The sequence below is a fragment of the Plutella xylostella genome, chromosome 27 (genome assembly GCF_932276165.1).
Source record: "Plutella xylostella chromosome 27, ilPluXylo3.1, whole genome shotgun sequence".
NCBI classification, from domain to species: Eukaryota; Metazoa; Arthropoda; class Insecta; order Lepidoptera; family Plutellidae; genus Plutella; species Plutella xylostella.
The window spans coordinates 8668778-8688832 of NC_064007.1; the positions used below are offsets into that span (position 1 = coordinate 8668778).

At 38.9% G+C, this 20055-nt stretch overlaps 1 protein-coding gene across 1 annotated transcript; it reads right to left on the bottom strand.

Annotated features, from left to right (window-relative positions):
• Window positions 1–885: 885 nt before the first annotated feature.
• On the bottom strand, window positions 886–19511 carry LOC105382945 (trypsin-7). The gene is made up of 6 exons (XM_048631120.1): window positions 19346–19511; window positions 3311–3457; window positions 2854–2959; window positions 2049–2307; window positions 1459–1608; window positions 886–1207 (listed from the first exon to the last, which is right to left on the bottom strand). Exons 1-6 carry the CDS (start codon window positions 19509–19511, stop codon window positions 1052–1054), a joined length of 984 nt encoding a protein of 327 aa, XP_048487077.1. The 3' UTR covers window positions 886–1051.
• Window positions 19512–20055: the final 544 nt, after the last annotated feature.

A 20055-nucleotide genomic window follows, 5' to 3' on the forward strand; every position in this document is an offset into this window, starting at 1 on the left:
AACGAAATTGTTAAACTATTCAAAGTAGGCGCTTCTCCCCCCTTTCCCCTCTCCTCCCTCTCCCCTCCCCTATCCCCTCCCCACCTGCCGGACAATGGACGGGCGTTTTACAAAAACAATTAATTTGTCACAAGTGCTTGTCGACGGCTTCAGCTGATAACGTTTTAGACGCCCCGAGTTCCCCTTTGATTTGCGAAGGCTGTTGATGTTGATAGCTGTCTGTTTTGCGAAGCGAGTTTAAAGGCGGCTATGTGTTACTATGATTGAAACCGACAAAGATAACTTTGCGACGTGTTAAGTATTCGATTGTTTTTTACTGGTATCCTAACCAGCCAATTTGTTGCCATATACTTGATCAACTTTTTTTGCTGCTACTGTTCCAAATTTTACAAACTTTTACATGTTCCATAAATGTTAATACATTTTGGAAAATGGTTTGGACCACGTATAAAGTATGTATTCCTTCTTCTTAATTCATGTTTACAAAGAACGGATGTTCACAATGAACGCTGTTGTATTCCAGTGAGCAATTACTCATCCGGCGTGTAAGGCGTCAATATTTCTTAGTGGTGAAATGCACACGCCACTTCTGCGTTCGTATGTGTATGTGCAGTAGGTACTATAGATACGTACACCTGTGTGTTATTTGTAACCATTGAATTGAATGTTTTAATGTGAAACTTTGCATGTTCCTCAAGGGGGTTCTGATTTATTAGTACCCTCTGATAAAATCTGATTCAGAAGGCCATATCCTTCTGGGTTTAAAATTAAAGGCACTATTTACCTAATTATAAAAAATATACTTTTATATATTTTTTATTAAAGTCAAAAGACTTACATGCATACGTTTATAATAATTATATGTATATTATTCTTCTGAAATATTATTCCTAAGGTGGACTTTCACCAAATTCTAAAACGTGTTTTGTCGCTTGTCAAACGTGAACGTCTGGTACAAAATGAATTTAAATTTTGATTTAAATACAACTCTAAATACGTTAAGCGTTTGGTAAAAGTCACCCTAAATAACCTGCAACTTCTCTCGCCACGCTCACAACGGTAAACCAGTGACTTGGCGTATCCATGCCCTGGCTGGCGCTATGTCCGCGTACACCCCGGGCTGGCGCGGCGCCGCGCAGCCCATGCCGAACGACACCGAGCCCACCAGCCGCCCGCGGGGGGACACCACCGGGCCGCCGGAGTCACCCTGGGCAGGGAGGAAGATGGAGGTATACACGGTGTCCCGTTAATAGTTCACCAACGGTAAAGGTTACTCAGTACACAAGTTTCCACTTGTGGTCTTCATCATAATACAAGACAAATAGTGGACACACGGAAATGGAGTGATGGGTAGAACAGTTGTTCAGATTGGTCTGTATTATGATGAAGAGCACAAGAGGAAGCTTATGTACTGCAGTAGAATATTAACGGATTGTGTATAATGCACAATGCACATACCTGGCAAGCATCTTTAGAGCCATGTTCGTAGCCAGCGCAGAACATTTGGGGTGTAATTGTCTTGTAAAACTTGTGTTTGGCGAGGCGACACTGGTCGTCGCTCATGATCGGGACCAGGACGCGACGGAGAATCTCTTGCTTGTAGCCGTTCTGTGGACATTCACGAATTCATCAAAGATCTTGGATAGCAGTCATCATCATCATAATCAGCTCTTAATCTTCCAGTATTAGACACTTCACCCAAGGAGAGCCACAATACTCTGTCCTCGGCCTTCCACATCAAGCCAAAACCAGCCATCTTTCTAAAGTCGTTGGACCAGTGGGCTGATTCCACGCTACGCTTGCTTTATTTAAGGTCATAGGAGTTCAAAATGGGTTTCTATAAGAGAGACTCGCTTTAACATTGACAAGACACGGTCAGGAATGTCAGGATCGATCATCAACACAAATCAAACCTACTGTAGCAAGCTTTTTCTGTCCTTCAACTAGTAAAGTTTAGCCAGCAGCTCCCATACACAGCTACTATCATGGCTACCTCAAAGTCAACCCTCCCAAATAAAAAAAAAAAAAAAAACAATGAAAACCCTCACCTCAGGGCTCGTATGACCCCATCCTGTAACCTGCACCATCGCACCTGGCTGCACATCTTCCTCGCTCCCTATAGCTATCGGCCTGGATCTGCTGGTCACTGGTACAGGAGTCTCTAAGAGCAGCAGCTGATAGTCGAAGTCCATGGCATGAGCCTTGTTGGGCGCCTCCCAGCCAGGGGGCACAAAGTGCGCGCAGACGTTGTATCTGGTGCCTCTGGAGGAATAAGTGCTGCCTGCTGAGATGTAGTTGTCTTTGACTCTGGAATGTTGGTTGTTGGTATTTTAGAAGGGGGTGATGGAAGATTAGTCCGTAATTTCATACAATAAAGAAAAGTCATAGCATTTTGGAATCAGTAGTTTCATGGATCTTGCTGCAAAATATATTTGAATATGGCAAGAAGGTACTTGTATTTTTAAGCAAGTGCAAATTGGCGGCAGACGACATGGGTTGCAGCAGACGACGTGTCGTCGTTTGTTGCAACGACACTCATGATGAAAATATGAAACTTTGTCTGTTGCAACCTCATTATCGCCCGCAGAAGACTCACCCGCAGTGCGTGGCCGTCAGCACCCAGCTGGGTGACACCAGGCTGCCTCCACATTACTCTCCGTACTGCACTTGGCACGGGTTTATACACACAAAGTACCAGGAAAGCATGTCGCAACAGGAGCCTCACCCGCAGAGCAAAGCTTTCAGCACCCAGAGGACAGGCATGGTTCAACAGGAGTCGGAGACCTCATCTCAGTAATTGTTATAATTCATGCATAAAAGTACCAGGACAGCATGTCCCAATAGGAGACTTACCCGCAGTGAGCGGCCGTCAGCACCCAGCTGGGCGACACAAGGCTGCCTCCGCAGTACTCACCATACTGCACTTGGTACGGGGCTTGCTCTATCGGGTTTTTTTGACCTGGAATTGTGCAGTGTCATCATCAGTATATTTTTTAATGTAGAGGAAACGAGTGTGCTTAATATAGGTACGTTTGGTGCACACAGCACATGAGTCAACGACTGTAGCTAATCTTACTGTTTAAACCTTTCGCCACGGTCACAAACTCTGTTCAAAATGTAGAAAAAAATATAATATACCCGGAAGTTTTTTTCCCTACCAGGTTTTATTGTCTAAAACAATATTATGTACCTAACAACCGTAACCTTACCGAATGTGGTTATTACCTAACTGCAAGACGAGCTGGACTTTAAAGAAAATTAATTAATCATGAAAATATTAAAATTCGATTCAAAACCGAAACATACGAACCTCCAACTATCCTATACCCGATCTCACTTTCAGCGCCTGAAGGTTTCATGACTTCATGCCAGTACGCGTACGATCGCGGAGAGTCCAACTTCTGGCCATACATGTAGTAGTTATATAGGCACTCTGTTGAGGACTGTTGTTGTGTAACTGTGGGGTTATCGTGAAGTCTAAATAAAGTGACATTTACCTACGAAGTAATTAGTTTTTGATGATCGTTATGAATGCGAAAATTGTGAGATTCATTTGGTCCATATGTCTTGTTGTCACTGCACCCTCAAGTCGACCGTTTGCATCTCCTGGTTTCATTCAGTTTTGCCTACTGCGGAAGCATCCTTATTGTGTTTATGATGACTAGTTAAAGATTGGTCTAGAAAGAATGAGAGGTATATTCAACGCTCGTAAATTCTTATTTAAAAAACAATCTATATCTATACAAATTAGCAAACCTTTCGCCTCGGTAAATGTAGACAGTAATTTGAGCAATAAAATGTACAGTTTATCTTTGTTCATGATTAAATAGTTAGTTACTGAAGCACTACAAAAATATACTTCATAAATAACACTTTTTTGAATACTAACAAAACTATTGGTATTAACAAGACTGAGAACTTCGCTTCGCTTCTGTTGAGTAACTGGTATGACGAATTAAATAAAATTAAATCGCTTTGATAAATGTACCGTGTTGAAACGTAATAATTTCACTGAGGGCTCGTGTCAAAACAAAATATTATTTACTCATTCACTTACTTATACACTTAAAAATCAACCATGCGCAGGTTGGTATTTCACATTCCACTCGTAGTTTTTAAAATCGATTTCAATGTCTGATGTTAGTCGACCTTAATTTGGCAAAACTAAAGCGACACGTTACTAAAATTTTGCCAAAATGAAGCCAAGGACAATATCTCAAGTCCTCGCCCTAGTTTGCTGCAGAATCGTTTAGTTTACCATAATATACACATACAGTACACAGCCGCCCGTCTCAACTTGTTGTAAAACCCGGAGACGTAATGTCATGCCTCGTTCACGCCTGGCCAGAAGGAGGACTCTTGCTTGGCGACATACGAAATTAGTGAACACTGTTACACTAGCGTGACAAAAGACTAACGAAAGAGAGCCATGCCGACCTTAGAAAAAAATATACTAACAAGAGAGAGTGTCCGTGCGAAATAAACTTCTCGACAAACAATACCCCACTTCTACCACTCATTGAGTTCTTATTTTGGATAGGTTCGAATAGAAAATTTGTGATTTTATTAATTAGTATAACAGTTGTCATTAGCTTGAACTTAAAGCAGTTTGATAGTTTTGTATGTGACACACCATCTTGTTGGTGTATTGTTAATCTAACATAACACACTATTTCAGCCAAAAATATATAAAATATGGACGGGCGTGAACGCAGCATTATGCAAATTCAGCCGGCGACACCAGCGCCACTGCCCGGATGGCCCTTTAGTGAACTACAAATTGTTTTATAGTCGGGAAGAATTGGCGGGAGCGGCGGAGAGTCCTTCGAGAGAGCTCTAGAAGCTTCCACCGCGATGACTCGGCTGTAATAGACGGGACCAAATGAAAATGCACGTTTTACAGTTGCTTATTGGATTGCAGGCACGGTAAGGCTTAACAAATGACAAAGGTAGATACGAGGTTTCTTAAAAAAATCTTAAATATGTAGGTAGTAAAGCAAACTATCGCCAACACAGAAGCATTGAATGAAGAAATCAGTGTACAGCTAAGTGAGTAATTTTTAAATAAATATATTTTGAAAAAACTTTTTTTTTCATATAACAATAATTTGATGACATTTTGCGACGATTTTCAATGAATTTCTTACTTACTGAAATACCTTGAAACTAGTTATGAACTACGTCTAATTACACGGACACGACAAGCCCACTGTATAGATGTAAAAATGTATCAAGAAAAAGTCCAACTTAGTTCGTTTCCTCAACAAGAAATCTCAACATTAACAAAGTTCAGGTTTCAGTAATAAATAACTTTTACTCTTTACCAACTTATGGTTTTGAGTTATAAGTTATAACAGTTATAAGTTATGCCACACAACAAAGAAGAAACCTCACCGTACAGATTTCATTTTGCAGACGATTTTCACTGGAAAGTGATTAAAAAAGTTCATCAACCGACGCCTCCGGTTTTAGGAATCCTTTGTGAATGTTAGAAAGAAAAACTTAAACGTAAAATAAATATAGGAGAATTAATTTTCTGTCGTTCTACAAAAACTTCATTGAGGCACAAATAAATATAAATCAAAGTAAAATTGAATTTTAATTTGCTTCGATTATACCTATTATACCTCCCAATCCTACCTATTGATCAAAATGAATTCGAAAAAGAGCCACTGATATAGAAAAATATTGTTGTCAGCAGTAAATTTGAATAACTGAAATAACCCAATTAATAGTTATGTATGTCTGTGGGGTACCACCAACTAACATTAGCAATCGATATTGCATTTTAGCAAATTTGAAACCAATGTATAGATGGTACGTGGTCGTAGACGACCGAATGGCGTAGTGGTAAGTGACCCTGACTACTGAGCCGAAGGTCCCGGGTTCGATTCCCGGCTGGGGCAGATATTTGTTTAAAACACAGATATTTGTTCTCGGGTCTTGGATGTGCCCGTAAAATGGCAATAGGCCCACCCCCTATTACATTTGGGACTAACATAAACACTGGCGAAAAGTGGGTCCAGCAATGCACCTCTGTCTACCCTGATGGTCGCCAAAGCGATGCTTAAGGATTAATGTTTTTCGTCTTTCAAAAACAATTAAGCTACGGGACCAAAACTTCCGTTCAAAAATATTAACGCCATATTTTTTTTATCTTGCTCTTTTAGTCGGGAACTTCTCTAATAAAAAGTTTGAATGAACTTGGTAATACCGCCGCAGATAGTTGGACATGGCGGATATTTTTCATACTTCATTTAAGCTGTGTAAGTTCCCGCCAAGTTTTTAAAGACACGCCAAGTAACACGGCCATTGTTTTAAGTTTGCGCTGGAAATTGGCAGCTGGGATGTAATGGTTTCTATTCAATTGCTACTTATTGGAGAGGATATTTTCTTGTTTACGCTTCTACTTTTATTTGGTAAGAAACTTAGATATTTTATTTCAACTAGAGCTAGATTTCGCAATTGAAGTAAGGCTTATCCGAGAACAAGCTGACGTATGACGTTGCTTACTCTCCAAAATATCACCCACGTATTGTATAATGATACCTCTACATAATTTGATTAAAGTAATGAGATTTGATATTTTGTGTAAGTAGCAGTAGGTACAGTCATTTGTTTTAGTTGGCTATAGTTGTACGGTTTATCACGTACAGTCGTACACATTAGATTATACATCCGTAAGGACAACGTAACTACCTACGTAGTTTAATAGTTTCAAAAATTTGTTAAAATGTTATAAGTATTTACGGTTATTGAAATCGGCCTACATTTATTTTGTTATTTGTTATTTATTCTGTTCCTACCTCCAATGCCTGCCAACTGTGCAGATAACAACTTGTAATAGCTGACAGTAGTGGCTTGGTTGGATGAGGAAGGTAGAGGATCGAAGCAGAATCGGATCTGGATCTTCCTCAGGGCCTTCCAAAGGCGAGATAATCGCGACGAGTTCACCGCACTTATCAATAATATTGCCATGAGGAGACACCTTCTATTAGAGAATAAAGAAATGTGTGGCTTAATGGTAGTAGGTATCGTTGTGATTTCCTCACCTGAGGAGACGACCCCTCACTGTTTTACCACTTTGATTTTATAAGACTCACGCGCTTTTCATTTCAAAATCCATGCCCACCGCTTTAGCAGTTCATACAAAATGGAACAAAAACAATCATAATATATGAACCCCTCTTTCTCACAATAGAGTCTACATAAATAAATGACGGAGGCGGTACATTCCGCGCCGGTACTTACAGTATTAGACGGGATCCCGGCGGCATATTCGGGGCTATAAAGGCAGAGTTTATTTTGTCGTTTAAAATAAATTCGCTTGACTCATCATTATTCTAGTCCCGGGGGCCGGTCGGGAGCCGCCCGCCGCCGAAGAATTAAATTAAGCACAGGAATAGACCGGGAGTCGGAATATGAAACTTATTAGAAACACAAAATTAATTTAAGATTTAGATTCGTGGTGACGTAACGGTTAATATTTGAACCTCTCATATTTACTGCAGAAACTTTAAAAAATAAATAAAATGAATATGCCTGATTATTTGCAATCATACAACTGCGCGATACAATTGAAGGAAACCTGCACATCTAGGTTCTAAGTAGTCTAAGTGCATTGTACTGATTGAAACACAGTGATACGGCTTGCGACCTATTACGTGATTAAACATTAAATCGAAAAGCGGGTGACTCGTTTGCGAGTCACCTCTGACTACCCCTCCAGGGATTACAGTCGCGAACACAATACACAAATTTACGTAGATAGACTGGGAGTGAGAATATGAACCGTATTAGAAACACAAATGAATTTAATGGGTAGACTCATTCCGTATGCAGATTGTGCGACGGTGATGTGGCAGCTCCTGCTTGCAGCTTCATTTTGAGGAAATAAACTGGTGATTTTCCAAATTAATATGTTACTTGAGGGCGTACTCGTACTTCAAGATAGGCCATCTTGGCAGTTCGATCTTCCCCTATCCTTTCCAGATGACCAAGCCAACGGAGGCGCTGGGATTTTATTTCGCCAAGATGTGTGGCACGGAAACCGATACACAGACACATTTTCCCCCTTATTCATAAAAAAGTTACTAAACGGACTAACTATTGAACTGTTCTGTCCCTCTCTGACAGAGAACAATTTGTTCTTTGACAGAGAGTGACAAAACAGTTCAATAGCTAATCCGTCCAGTAACTTTTTTATGAATAAGGGGGTAAATTTATAACAACCCTATTTTTGTCCATGGTTAAGGAGGCTCCGGGCCTGGCGGGCGCGGTGCGTCGGCGGGTTGGCCGCTCAGATCGCTAATTCTAAGCTCAAGTATGAGGCTTTTTGGGAAAGTGACTTTTTTCAGCCGTCTTAGTTTTGTAGCGGAGCTATTTTGATGAAGTACTGTTTAAGATTTTGGTGTCTTTGTGTGCAAGCGTTGATGTTTTTGTTGAGTTTGCAAGAATTATTTAGTAAAGTGAGGTTACACTACATAATAATTATCATTATTTTGTAATACGTATAGATAGACTTGGGTTATTATATTTATATTGTGACGCCCGCGCACCATAGAAACAAGAAGCCAGCGCGACGTCACGGAAAATTCCACGGCCGCGAGCAAGTAAACAACATCCGCCGCCGCCGCTGCCGCCACTCGATGACGTCATGGAAGATTCCACTGCCACTGAAGTAAACAAGATTCGCCGCCGCCGCGTGCCGCCACTCCCCACTACAGAAGCCGCATATAAAAGGGCGCACGCGCGGACAGAAAGGCAATACTCGTGGGGTCGTCTTAGTGCTCACACCTAGCTCTGGTTGCGGTTCGGTCGACCGCGTCGCTTCCGGAGGTCTAGTGCGCTAAGACATAGACCGGCTCAGTAAGTCTGCCTTCCTCAAGCTTGCGTTGTGGTCTTCCCCCGCACACGTTTGCAAGAGCCTGGTGGAACTACGGAGTTCTCGAAAGACCTGGCACTTCTACTAAGTCTGGTTGCGGTTCGATCGATCGCGTCGCTCCCAGGACCCAAAGGAACTGCCGGATTCTGTACCACGTTTATTCCACCCCTGCTTCCTCAACCTCTCTGTAAAAGGGCCTTCAGCCGCAAGCATAATTGTCATATCCAAAAACATTTAAAAGCATAACGAGTCGCATCAGAATTGTCAATAAAACTAGATTATCGGTTCTTGGTCGTATTCATAGTCTGGGCCGTATGTTGTAATTATGTCGTGTTGTTGGTTAAGCATTATATATAAATAAAAGTCAAAGATTTTATCCTCGTTGTATTCGTAAAACCAAATCAGTTGTTTCAATTCAAACTCCACTCAGATAGGTAACCCAAATGATCAGTCATTAGGTTCATTTATGTTAGCGTAGCACCCCCTGAGCTAGCCGCCCCTAAGGCGCTACGTTACAATATAATTTTGATAACCATTAAATTTCCTTGCAACATCATAAATTTTGTTTAATCTACTTAAATATTTACTTAAATAGTTGCAAAATTCGAACAATATTGCCACGAAATATTGCATTTCATGTAATTTCCTAGAAATCTAATAATTTGAATTGCGACAAAGCTCGCGAATCCCGACACACTACAAATAATGTAAGCGGCTTGCAAATCTAAATAACTTATGTTTACAAATACGCTCCATTTCCACACCCCATTCATAAGTGCTAAGCTCGTGATGTACAGTTGTACACTCCGAGCCATGTTACGGACAAATAAACACTCATAATATAGACTGCTTAAACCTAGTGACATTGGTTTGTTTGCCTACCCAAATGTGAAATAATATTTATAAATCCTATTAATACACTCGTAAGCAATAAGAAAGTTCCACTTAAAAAATATCAACTCCAAATGGCCCCAATAAAAAAAAACTTAACATTTACCTTTTTAGAGTTCCAATATTCAGAGGCACTGTTAAATTTTCCTCAATATTGAAAACGGCATCATTAAGCTAGGGTTTTCCGTTACGTAACTTCCGATTAAGCGAGTTTTTTGGTGCTGTTGCTTATGTATGGTGAGTATGCAGTTATGTCATATGGTGTTTTCCCTCACTCAATCATGTATCCCACTGTCTCCACAGCGGAGGCTGCGGTGAGAAAGGCAGAGAGAGAGGATTAAATTAATACATCTGCGTAATGCCTCCACACACACAAACACACATACAACATACACATGCTATCCTATTCTATTAAAACCTCTATGGCGGTAAGTACCTGAAGGGTCCCTCTATATAACAAAATAAACTAAGGATCAAAGTATTAAACGTGCTGTATGCACGACAGCTCTCGTTCGTTTGTTTTTCGTCAGTATAGAGTAGCCCTCCTGCACTTGGCTTCCTCGAATGGAACCTTTGTGCATATAGCCAAGGTCTAAACTCTGTTTCTAGGCTTGGATTTTCCAACACGGGTCATGTCATTTGCTGGTTAGTAGGTTCACATAATTTTGTAGGTTTAATAACGATGTTTTTCCTTCATGGTAAGAGTTTTGTACTTGAATTTCAAAGAACTCATTGGTTCTCTCAGGAACTGGATTTGAACCAGCATCTCGTGCGTGAGCCGGCTCTTACCCTAGTGATAGCTCACCGCTCTCATTTTGAATAAGTAAGTGTGTGTGCGTATGTGTATCTATGCATTGTCTTTGTTGGGACATTTCCTGTCATCATTCATTGCACCTGCCCTGAATGAGGAATTAAAGTTGAAAACAACAACATATATTTGAAAGCTGATAAAGAAGATAGTAGGTATAGGTGATGGCTTTGTTTAGACAAAACCAGCTACGGGTAGTACCGAACTTGTAATGAACTTTCTCTTGTAAACTGAAATCTCTTTCTATATAAAGTAGGTTTAACAGGTGTTAGTACGGAACCAGAGGATTTCATCATCATCAGTACGGAACCAGACAGATTTTTAAGTCCTTTTACACACACATCCTAGACGCTGTCAATTAACTGCTTCGGTGGTCTGGTGGTAGAGCTCTGCTGCACAACCCAAAGCTCCTGTGTTCGTTCCCCGGACGGGACCTTCGATTTGTGTGTCTAAATTATTGGTTCCAAGTTTAGTTAGGAAACAGAAGGCTGATCGCCTGATGTCAAATCAGTGAAACGATCCACGCTGCCGGATGGGCATGTAAAGCAGTCGGTCTTGCGCCTAGCTATCAAATACGATCTGCAGTCGTATCGGTCATCCGTCTCATTGGGCTTTGAGAGTGATGACACTATTTGAAAAAATAATAATATAATACCTATATTATTCTTTACACCATATTAACCTTAATTTACCGTCGGGTAAATGAAGGTCAAATACATTTTGAACATAATGTATGTACACCAGTATGGATTGATGACAAAAAATGTGCACAGAATAAAGGCCAATATCTCTCGAACGATAAAATATTTAAAGTAACCTACTTTCATGTATAATGCCCCCGCTCCCGCCCCCGCCCCCGGGGGTCACTCTATACAACGAAAAACGAAGAGCTACGGATCGCTGCTACGCGAGCCAAGATTCTGTCTCGTTTTATAAAACGTGCCGATTGCACGACAGCTCCCATTCGTTAGCTTTTCGTCAGTATAGAGTAACCCTTCCGCATCCACCGCCGCCGCGCCGCCGCCGGTGCATACACTTAAATAATAATATGTTATGCGAGACTGCTGCTTCTTGGTTATACAGGGTGGGACATTATCAGTGGCAGAGCTAAATGCAGAGAATCATTCATAGTCATGAACCGCGGAAGAAAACGAAAATGGCAATATAAAAATGTAGTTTGATGCACATGGATCAATCAAAATCAAAAAGTTAAGTATACCAATACTTAACTCAAAGTTGATGAGTTGCAACGCAAATGTCTTTTTAGAAAGTTCATTTATTTTGATAGTTAATTAAACACCCTAAAATCTCCAGAAAGCGTTCATAGCTGCATTCCAAGTTTGTTTTTACAAATCTTCAATTCTATCTCTCTTAATAATAATATTATGACGAAAAATTGCTGTCTTCGGTTCGATCACTAATAAATCTGCACCCTGGTATACGAGTCGTTTATCGCTGGTTTACCTGTTCCGCGCACGTTAACGATAACTTATCAGCATTCTTGTAACTTATGTATATACTCGCGATCTTATCGCCTGAATTTTTTAATCATAACTGAAAAATATAGGTGTTATTATGTTTGACGCCAGTTGTTAGAAGTGGAAGAATGCTAAGCTACACATACTTTGTAGTACTTAGCTCTAAAAGTATGACTGTCTAGATTTTCGCCTTAAAAAGTTTACTTACATAGTATTATGCAGGTATTTGTATAAATATATCAGCTGTTCGTCGATACCCATATTACAGGCTCTGCCTAGCTTGGGGTCGGATGGCCGTGTGTGTGATGTCCCCACATAGGTATTATTATTATAATTATATTATTTGCAATTAATTGTAACCGCAACATAATATCTATAAGTAAGTATATAATTTACCAAACTAAAACTAAATTAAATTACCTAAGTATATAAATTCTCGCCCGTCCATCCTGTCGTCGGATGTATAACTCATTAAATAGTTACGCTGCCAAATTCAGAATTCCTTGTCTGCTACAGAACGAGATATGGTAATGAGGGACTCAAAATTATACAATTTCCCCGTATAATAATATAACTAGGGGCGGGGCCGTATCTTCTAACATCTATTACTTACACTTTCAACCTGATAGCCACCTGACCCCTTAGCATGAATTTTCATGTGAACGTGAAGTAGAATTCATCGAGTATTTTTGTATGAAAATATGAACAGCGCCCCTGGTGGTCGGTAGCAGAACTAAAATTTCCCTACAAAATTCATCGAGTAATTTCACGTCACGTTCACGATGAAAATTCATGCTAAGGGGTCTGTTCTCATGATTTTCATGAAACCTGCCTAAGAAAACTCGGGATAATCGATTATCGGTTCAGCCGTTATGGAGTGAAGCCACACACAGTTACACAGACACTTTAAACTTACTCGTATACTTAACCCCTTTTTTACAATAAGGGTTAACAAAGATCACACTAGCAAGATTCAACGTGATAGATGTAGACGCTAACTAACGCTTTAGATGTAGCATAATAAGCCCTCAGTACCTACATATAAAAGTCCTTGTATCGTATTATAAAGGGTTGTACTGCTGATGACATTTAGCAGTGGAGTTGTGACTCATTCGTCTTATTGCCGTATTACTTTATTACATCACGTTCTTTGTCGGTTGAGGGGCTACGATGAGATGTAACGTAGCAGCCGTTAATGGTAGTTGGTAGTATATTATTTTATGAAAGATATATTTTTTAATACGAACAAAATGGAGTGTCAGTGCAAAAGAAACGTATCGACAAATTTAATAACACCCCACTTCTATCACTGAGCTCTTATATTTTGAATGTTCGGTTGGGTTCGGGTGTCATTATGATGAACTTATGAGTAAAAAGGTTTTATATAAAACAAAATGTGGTCAGTTTGCTTTGTTTTTGTATAGGTATGTCACTAACGTGACACATCTTATCCTAACTAACATTATAAATGCGAAAGTAACTGTGTCTGTCTGTCTGTCTGTTACTCTTTCACGACGAAACTACTGAATGGATTTGAATGAAATTTGGTATGCATATGGTCTAGACCCTGAGAAAGAACATAGGCTACTTTTTATCCCGGAATTCCCACGGGAAAACTTTATAGGGCGAAGTGAAGCTCGCGGGAACAGCTAGTAGTTCATAATTATATTTATAGTTGATCGAAGATAAAAAATTGGCTGCAAGTGGAAACACCGATGTCTGTTTTGGTCGAAGGTGTTAGTCTTTCAAGTAAATCTTTATTGGGATGCAGAAATTTCTGGGTCCAATACAATAATAACATGTCACAAATAGTTGTTTCAGTAAGTATATTTTATTATTGCTTTAACAGCATTTTCATAATTAATTAGGTAAGTATAAACAAAATGAGACAGTGTTTTTATAAACCTTCCACTAGAGTGGCTAATTTTTAATGCCTGTAATACAAATGCAAGCTTTTAAGCTTTTTAATAACAACTTTACAGAATCCCTGGCGTTGTCTTGTTGGAAAAAATGTGATTAAAGAACAGCTACAAAACCGGCCAAGAGCGGGTTTTAATTTTAGATACAATGGATCCCTAATAAAAAATAGTACAAATGCACATGGAATCATGAAAGATGAAGAAGCTGGCCATTAGTTCATGTTACTAAGTGCCTTGGTTCATTTGGTTTCTATGGTAACTTATCTTTCAATGCATGTAAAATTGTCATAGCAAGAAGTAGGTACAATATAGTCCATATAGTACCTTCCTTAATCATCCTTTAGATAAGAGGAACCAGAGAAAGGAACACAGCACTACAAGTTAAACAGTTTAGCCGAGGATTTCTAAATTTTAAGATTCGGGCGAGAAAAATAAGAATTCATCTTCTCAAGCCTGATTGTCTGTCGGCTCATAATCAGCGCGGCGGTGTCAGGGGGCGGGGGGGGGGGGGGGGTCAGGGGGGGACTCAATTAGGTAAAGTCACAATTCTGGCAACACCGGGCCTTCTACAGAGCCTCTAGTACGGGTTTTTTAATTTACGGAAACGAAAAAAGTTTTGGTTTCCTTTTGTCATGTGCATATACTATCTGTCAAAAGTATCATGATATTTTCCGCAAGAGGCGCCACTTTGCTTGTACAGTCTTGGCAAATATATAGCTATATTGCCATATCCATCCAAACCAATTCAAACCCAGGACCTTCAGCACTGCTCCCAGCGCTCTTAACTTCACTAAATGGTATAATGATCGGGTCATATACATAGTTTGTAAAAATATAATAATAAGCAATGCTAGAGAGAGAAATTAAGCAATACCTTTGATATCCAAGGTCTATGATATTAACCAAAAATAAAATTAAACAAGACCTAGGATACCGACAGAAAGAAAGCTTCGTTATAGCAAAAGCATTTATTATGAGGAGCTTAAATAAATATTTGCTCTCTAAAGAAAGCTTTCTTTTGTTTACCTTTTTAAGCGTCAAGGACTTTGAAAAGATTGTGAAAATAACAGCTACGGCGGTGAGCGCGGTGGCGGGCGGAGCGACACATACCTAATCTTCGACGGAAAATGTAATAAATTGTTAAAAATCATCGAGTAGAGAAATTAATTAAATGTAAATTCCAGATACTTTAATGCCATATAGAAGGAATTAATTACTACACACCTGTTCCCGCTAGCTTCGCGTTGCTTTAAACGATCGGTTTTTCTACGAAGATCAGGGTGTCTGCTTACTACATGCCAAGTCTCTTAAAAATTTGACATGCCGTGAAAGAGCAACAAACATCCATAGTAACAAATTATTATGACTTCACCCGCCCGCTCCCCGCGCCGCTCACCGCTCCGCCGCCGCCTCGCCGCCACAAGTCATCCGCGGGTTCGTTACGGGAATATTTTTCAGGAAATTGCCTCCCCCCCGCGCCGCCGCCACCCCGCGCGCGTCTGGTCCCTGTGGTGGTACACTGCGACTGTGCATCGGAAGGGTGCATGCGAGAGTGCAAAATTGTAATGTGCATAAAAAATTAAGATATATCAATGGTATATCAATAGTTTGCATTTGAAACGAATTCTGGTTAGTTTTGGGCGCAACCAATGTTTTTCAAGTCCAACCAACACAAACCTAATCAATCTAGCTAACAATATTAATCTAAGGCGTTCAGCTCAGGTGTATGTGTATACCTAAGATAAAAATGGCTATCTACCATAACATGCATAAGTATTTGTTAAAATAGATTGGTACTTAAAAATAGTTATTCTAGATTGAATACTTGTGTCACTTCAGCACATCACCGTTCAAATAAAGAGTCATCTAAAATAAATTCTCCTTGAGTCTCAATTTGAAGGCTTTAATTATGAAAGAAGTTGAATTTAACGAATGGTTGACGGACGCGTTGTTTTTACCTTTTTGGTGACCATTGTCTATGGCTGTTCCATTTTGAAATTTGAATAATAACCGTCTTCCCCGCGACGACGGTATTCGTTTAAATTGGTTCGTTTTCTGTTGAATTTCAATAGCTGTATAATAAAGTTAAAGTGAAGCCATCTTTTCCTCACCAGCACTGAAAAATGCAAACTTTACTAGTCATAGCAAGTGACAATATAGATCTATAAATGATAATAACGGTAATATTATTAAAATTTATGTAAGTATATATAATATTTATTCAAGTCATAATAATTAGATAGGTGATGATTTTATTCCGACTAAACTTTTCCCAATAATACAATAAAAATTAACAAACTACACTAATTCTCACAACAGAAATCGGTAGCTTTAATAGCTTTTTAAAGGTGTCACTGCAAAATAAACTTTGAAATTGGCCAATTAAGGTCTAAAACCACCACTTTCCGGACAACTTCAAAGACACGGCAAGACGCAGGCAGTGGCTGGTCTTACGCAATTAAAAGCCTATGAACTTTGCTTCATTATAATTAGAAATTCAGTTTGTTGGTAATAACTTCCCAATTTGAGTTGTTTTTGACGTTCCTATAAATATACTACTGCTATAAGTAAATTAGTTTTATTGTTTCCAAAATAATGTTTATTGTAAAATTACATAAAGAAGTAAGTACCTACCTATTTTATTTTTATTTATTAGTTAACTGCTGGTTGTATAGGTACGTATAATCTGTCGATCAGTATGTCGTCTAAGATGTGGACAGTTTTTTCCTTTGTTTTTGTTGACACACCATTTTATTCGAGTTCCTAATCTAAGGTAAAAGTACTTATGAGTATATATTTTTTTCTTTATCACTAAACCTACTAATGAAGATTAACTAGCATCCATATAAGTACCCGTATTAATTATATCTTCATGAGTCATGAGTAAACAATTGCCTCGCCTAATCACGGCCCTCCCAGCGTCCTTGTTATTCTATTAACTTACGTACAATCTTGTTCAGGAAAACACGCTCACTTCATACAAATGTAATGTACCATGGAAAACATCATAAGGAAACTTTTTATATTAAAGCCAAGTTAGTAAGCTGAAGGAAAATACCTACCGGTTTTCTAAGTTGTACGTTGTTGTGCCCCCAATAGATAGGTGAGTAAAATACTTTTAAAGGTATTTGGCACCATTAACTTGAAAACAATCTTCTTATAACAAAATTATAGAAACCTGAAATCTTTTGCAATGGATGAAAGATAATGTTTTGAATAAAGAAATTACATGTACTTGGTAAATAAAAACTTACAAACTATTTCATGGGTATTTAAAACTAGTTTGCATATTTTTATTATCACGTAAAATTTTAAAACTTACGTAATTAAGTACAATGCCATTGCCAGAATAGGTTAGCTGGAAAAACTGATAGAAGAGAGATAATATGCTGACGCTACACTTGCTGTAATAAAATGAATGCGATATTTTTATTTATATCGTCATATTTCACACTCGTCCCTGCGCGGCCGGTGAGTGATGGCTCGCGACGCGTGTCACTTCTGGTCTGGGTTCGACTCCCGGGAGGGACATGCTTCACGGTCGACTGGACAAAACTGATTCGCTTCTTTTTCATGAATTATTTTAGATGTTCGGTTAGAGTTTGGATCCGGTCGGTTGTGTGTTGTGTGTGACCTATTTTCTACAATTTATAAACACCCACTATTACAAATTACCCGATATTGTTAATGTGATTTGGTTTCACGAGTTTTGGTCCTTGGTCTATTTTCAGTATATTTTTGTTCTCGGTTTTTGGATCTGGCAGAAATATGGTAATGCCTTTGTAAGTTTTATGTACGAAAACGCCACTCCTGAAGCTATAATTAGGTTTATAAGTACCTAGGTACTTGTTTATTTTAAATTTTATTTCTTTGTTTTTGGTGTGGCGTGTTCGCCGTATAAAGTTTTAAATATTTTATCTTAACATTTCTCAATCTTCCGTTACTTACCCACATATATCGGAATAAAATCATAGAACGAACTAACTGTCACTTTACAATAGACATGCAGGCGTCATAGCGATACCCGAAGTTCGGCTCTTTGTGCTCGATAGAAAGTCAATACTCGAGTATCACGATCGATAGTATTTCTCTCTGTATCCTTATTTCTTGTTGTTGTTATTACATTAAGTCTGCGTCGGCCATTGTTTCCACTTCATTGAGTTCTCTTCCGCTACTCACTGGGCGTGTCATCTTGTGTGCTGGCCGATATATTATACGTACATTTTAGCGGAAAAAGGATAATAATATCTCATTCCCCGTTATTATTAAAACGTAGACTAAATATAATTCTAGTTTAGAACTGACTCTGTCCAGCGATATCATAAAAATCAGTAATCAGGCGGTTCTTAACTAGAAATATATTTTTTTTTTATGGGGTAGTACTAATGCAAGCGTTGTGCAACAGGCCCTGTTTGTAGGTACTATGGTGAAAAAAGTCGGCTTTCGTCTGTATTTCAGGGTTTAAATGCCGAAATATGCCAGTAGATCCACGACCTACTATCACTAGCAGAAATGTTTCATGCATTCAAGTATTGCATACTTCGAACAAAATACTGACATAGATCGACGTTGGATCACAACCGTTCAGAAATCATATTTACATCAATATTGGTTGGTTGTTATATTTTAATGAAAAACTATTTTTAACTTTGTACTAAAGTGCTTTTTACGGTTTGGTAGATTATGAAACAATAATGTTTGGGACACACGTGTGTTGCGTGTTTTGTTCCCGCGTGGCTGGCGAGTAGCGTGTGACGTCACACTTGCTGGCGTCGTCGCTCGTAAATGAATGTAAAAACTAGACGCTAATGTGCGGAAATGCTAATGTTTAAAAACAAACAAAAGCTATATGTAGTCAAATTGCGGGTCCGCGCTATTAGGTTTTTAAAAACTAAAATTAAAGACGAGCATAACCGTTCCGATTTGAGGTCCGTTTAATACTGACTCATACAATGACATAGTCTTAACACTAAGAGTGGCCTACGTGACCAATCTGCTGATACATCACTCTACACTCCATACAGTTGATGCTTTACAAAGTTGGAGATTCGTGGAATGATCCATCAGCATCCTGGCTGATGCAATAACAATATAATATGTTGCAATGCTTACAGTATCTCTGTTTATATTTATATTTAAAGTTCCAGAAAGTTCTAAGGGTGAGATACTTGGGGGTACATAACTCCTCCCTCCTTAAGAGCGAAATTATCGGGGGGTTGCACATGCACATCTCGATGATTTCGCCACTGCAACATATTAGTGAGCTTTTTCCTATTTTTAAGAATAAACACAAAAATGATTAAAAATACAATAAAATACAGTAAAAGAGTGCCTAGACTAATGCTTTTCACTTTCACTGAATTGCCCATTTCACTATCACTTTCACTATTGAGTTGTTTCAGCATGTAGGACATGTGTTGCAGGTCGCTGAGGTCCATTCCTTGAAGATTTACTGGATTCTCGTTTTCCTTGGAGTTTACTCTGGTTTGTAGTTCCGGCAGTTTTATGGAAGGGATGCGTTCTGATGACATATTCTCGGTATATGATCGTTGATGATGCAGCTGCATATTGTTAATGTAGAGGTCACAGGGTTCGTCTATAAGTATTATATACGTACCCTTTATGGAGTTACGGCTTATTTCGCTATTACATCGCTTTTCAATAATAGTTGTGTTGCGGCTATATAATATCCATTTATTAATAGATATTTTCTGAACCTTAATCTGTTCTATAATCACTGCATTCTGATTACAGTGAGTCGGGTGCTCTTTAAATGTCATCAGCTCCTCAGTGCATGTAATTTCAGGGTATGGTGCTCTATTTTCATGAGTGCATAAGTAATTTTCTTCAGATACCTGCTTGCAAGGTTGTATAAGTGGTAAATATGTAACACCTCTCACCAGGATATAAGGATATTTGGGAATTATTACAAGGGTAAGGTTTTCAGGGTCATGAAAGATAGGTAAGGGGTACATTTTATAATAATTATAGGTAGAGTTTGCTATCAATGGTATTTCTAATACAAATGTTATCTTTCTATCTATCATGTATGATTTAACATTGATTGTATCTTCT

Bases quoted from the DNA above. Each gene is read 5' to 3' on its own strand.
- LOC105382945 (XM_048631120.1), bottom strand. From the start codon at position 19,511: ATGTCATCAGAACGCATCCCTTCCATAAAACTGCCGGAACTACAAACC. The intron at 2,308-2,853 runs GTAAGTCTCCTA...CCAACATTCCAG, and splicing joins CTGACGGCCGCTCACTGCGG to AGTCAAAGACAACTACATCT. The intron at 1,609-2,048 runs GTGAGGGTTTTC...GAATGTCCACAG, and splicing joins GGGGTCATACGAGCCCTGAG to AACGGCTACAAGCAAGAGAT.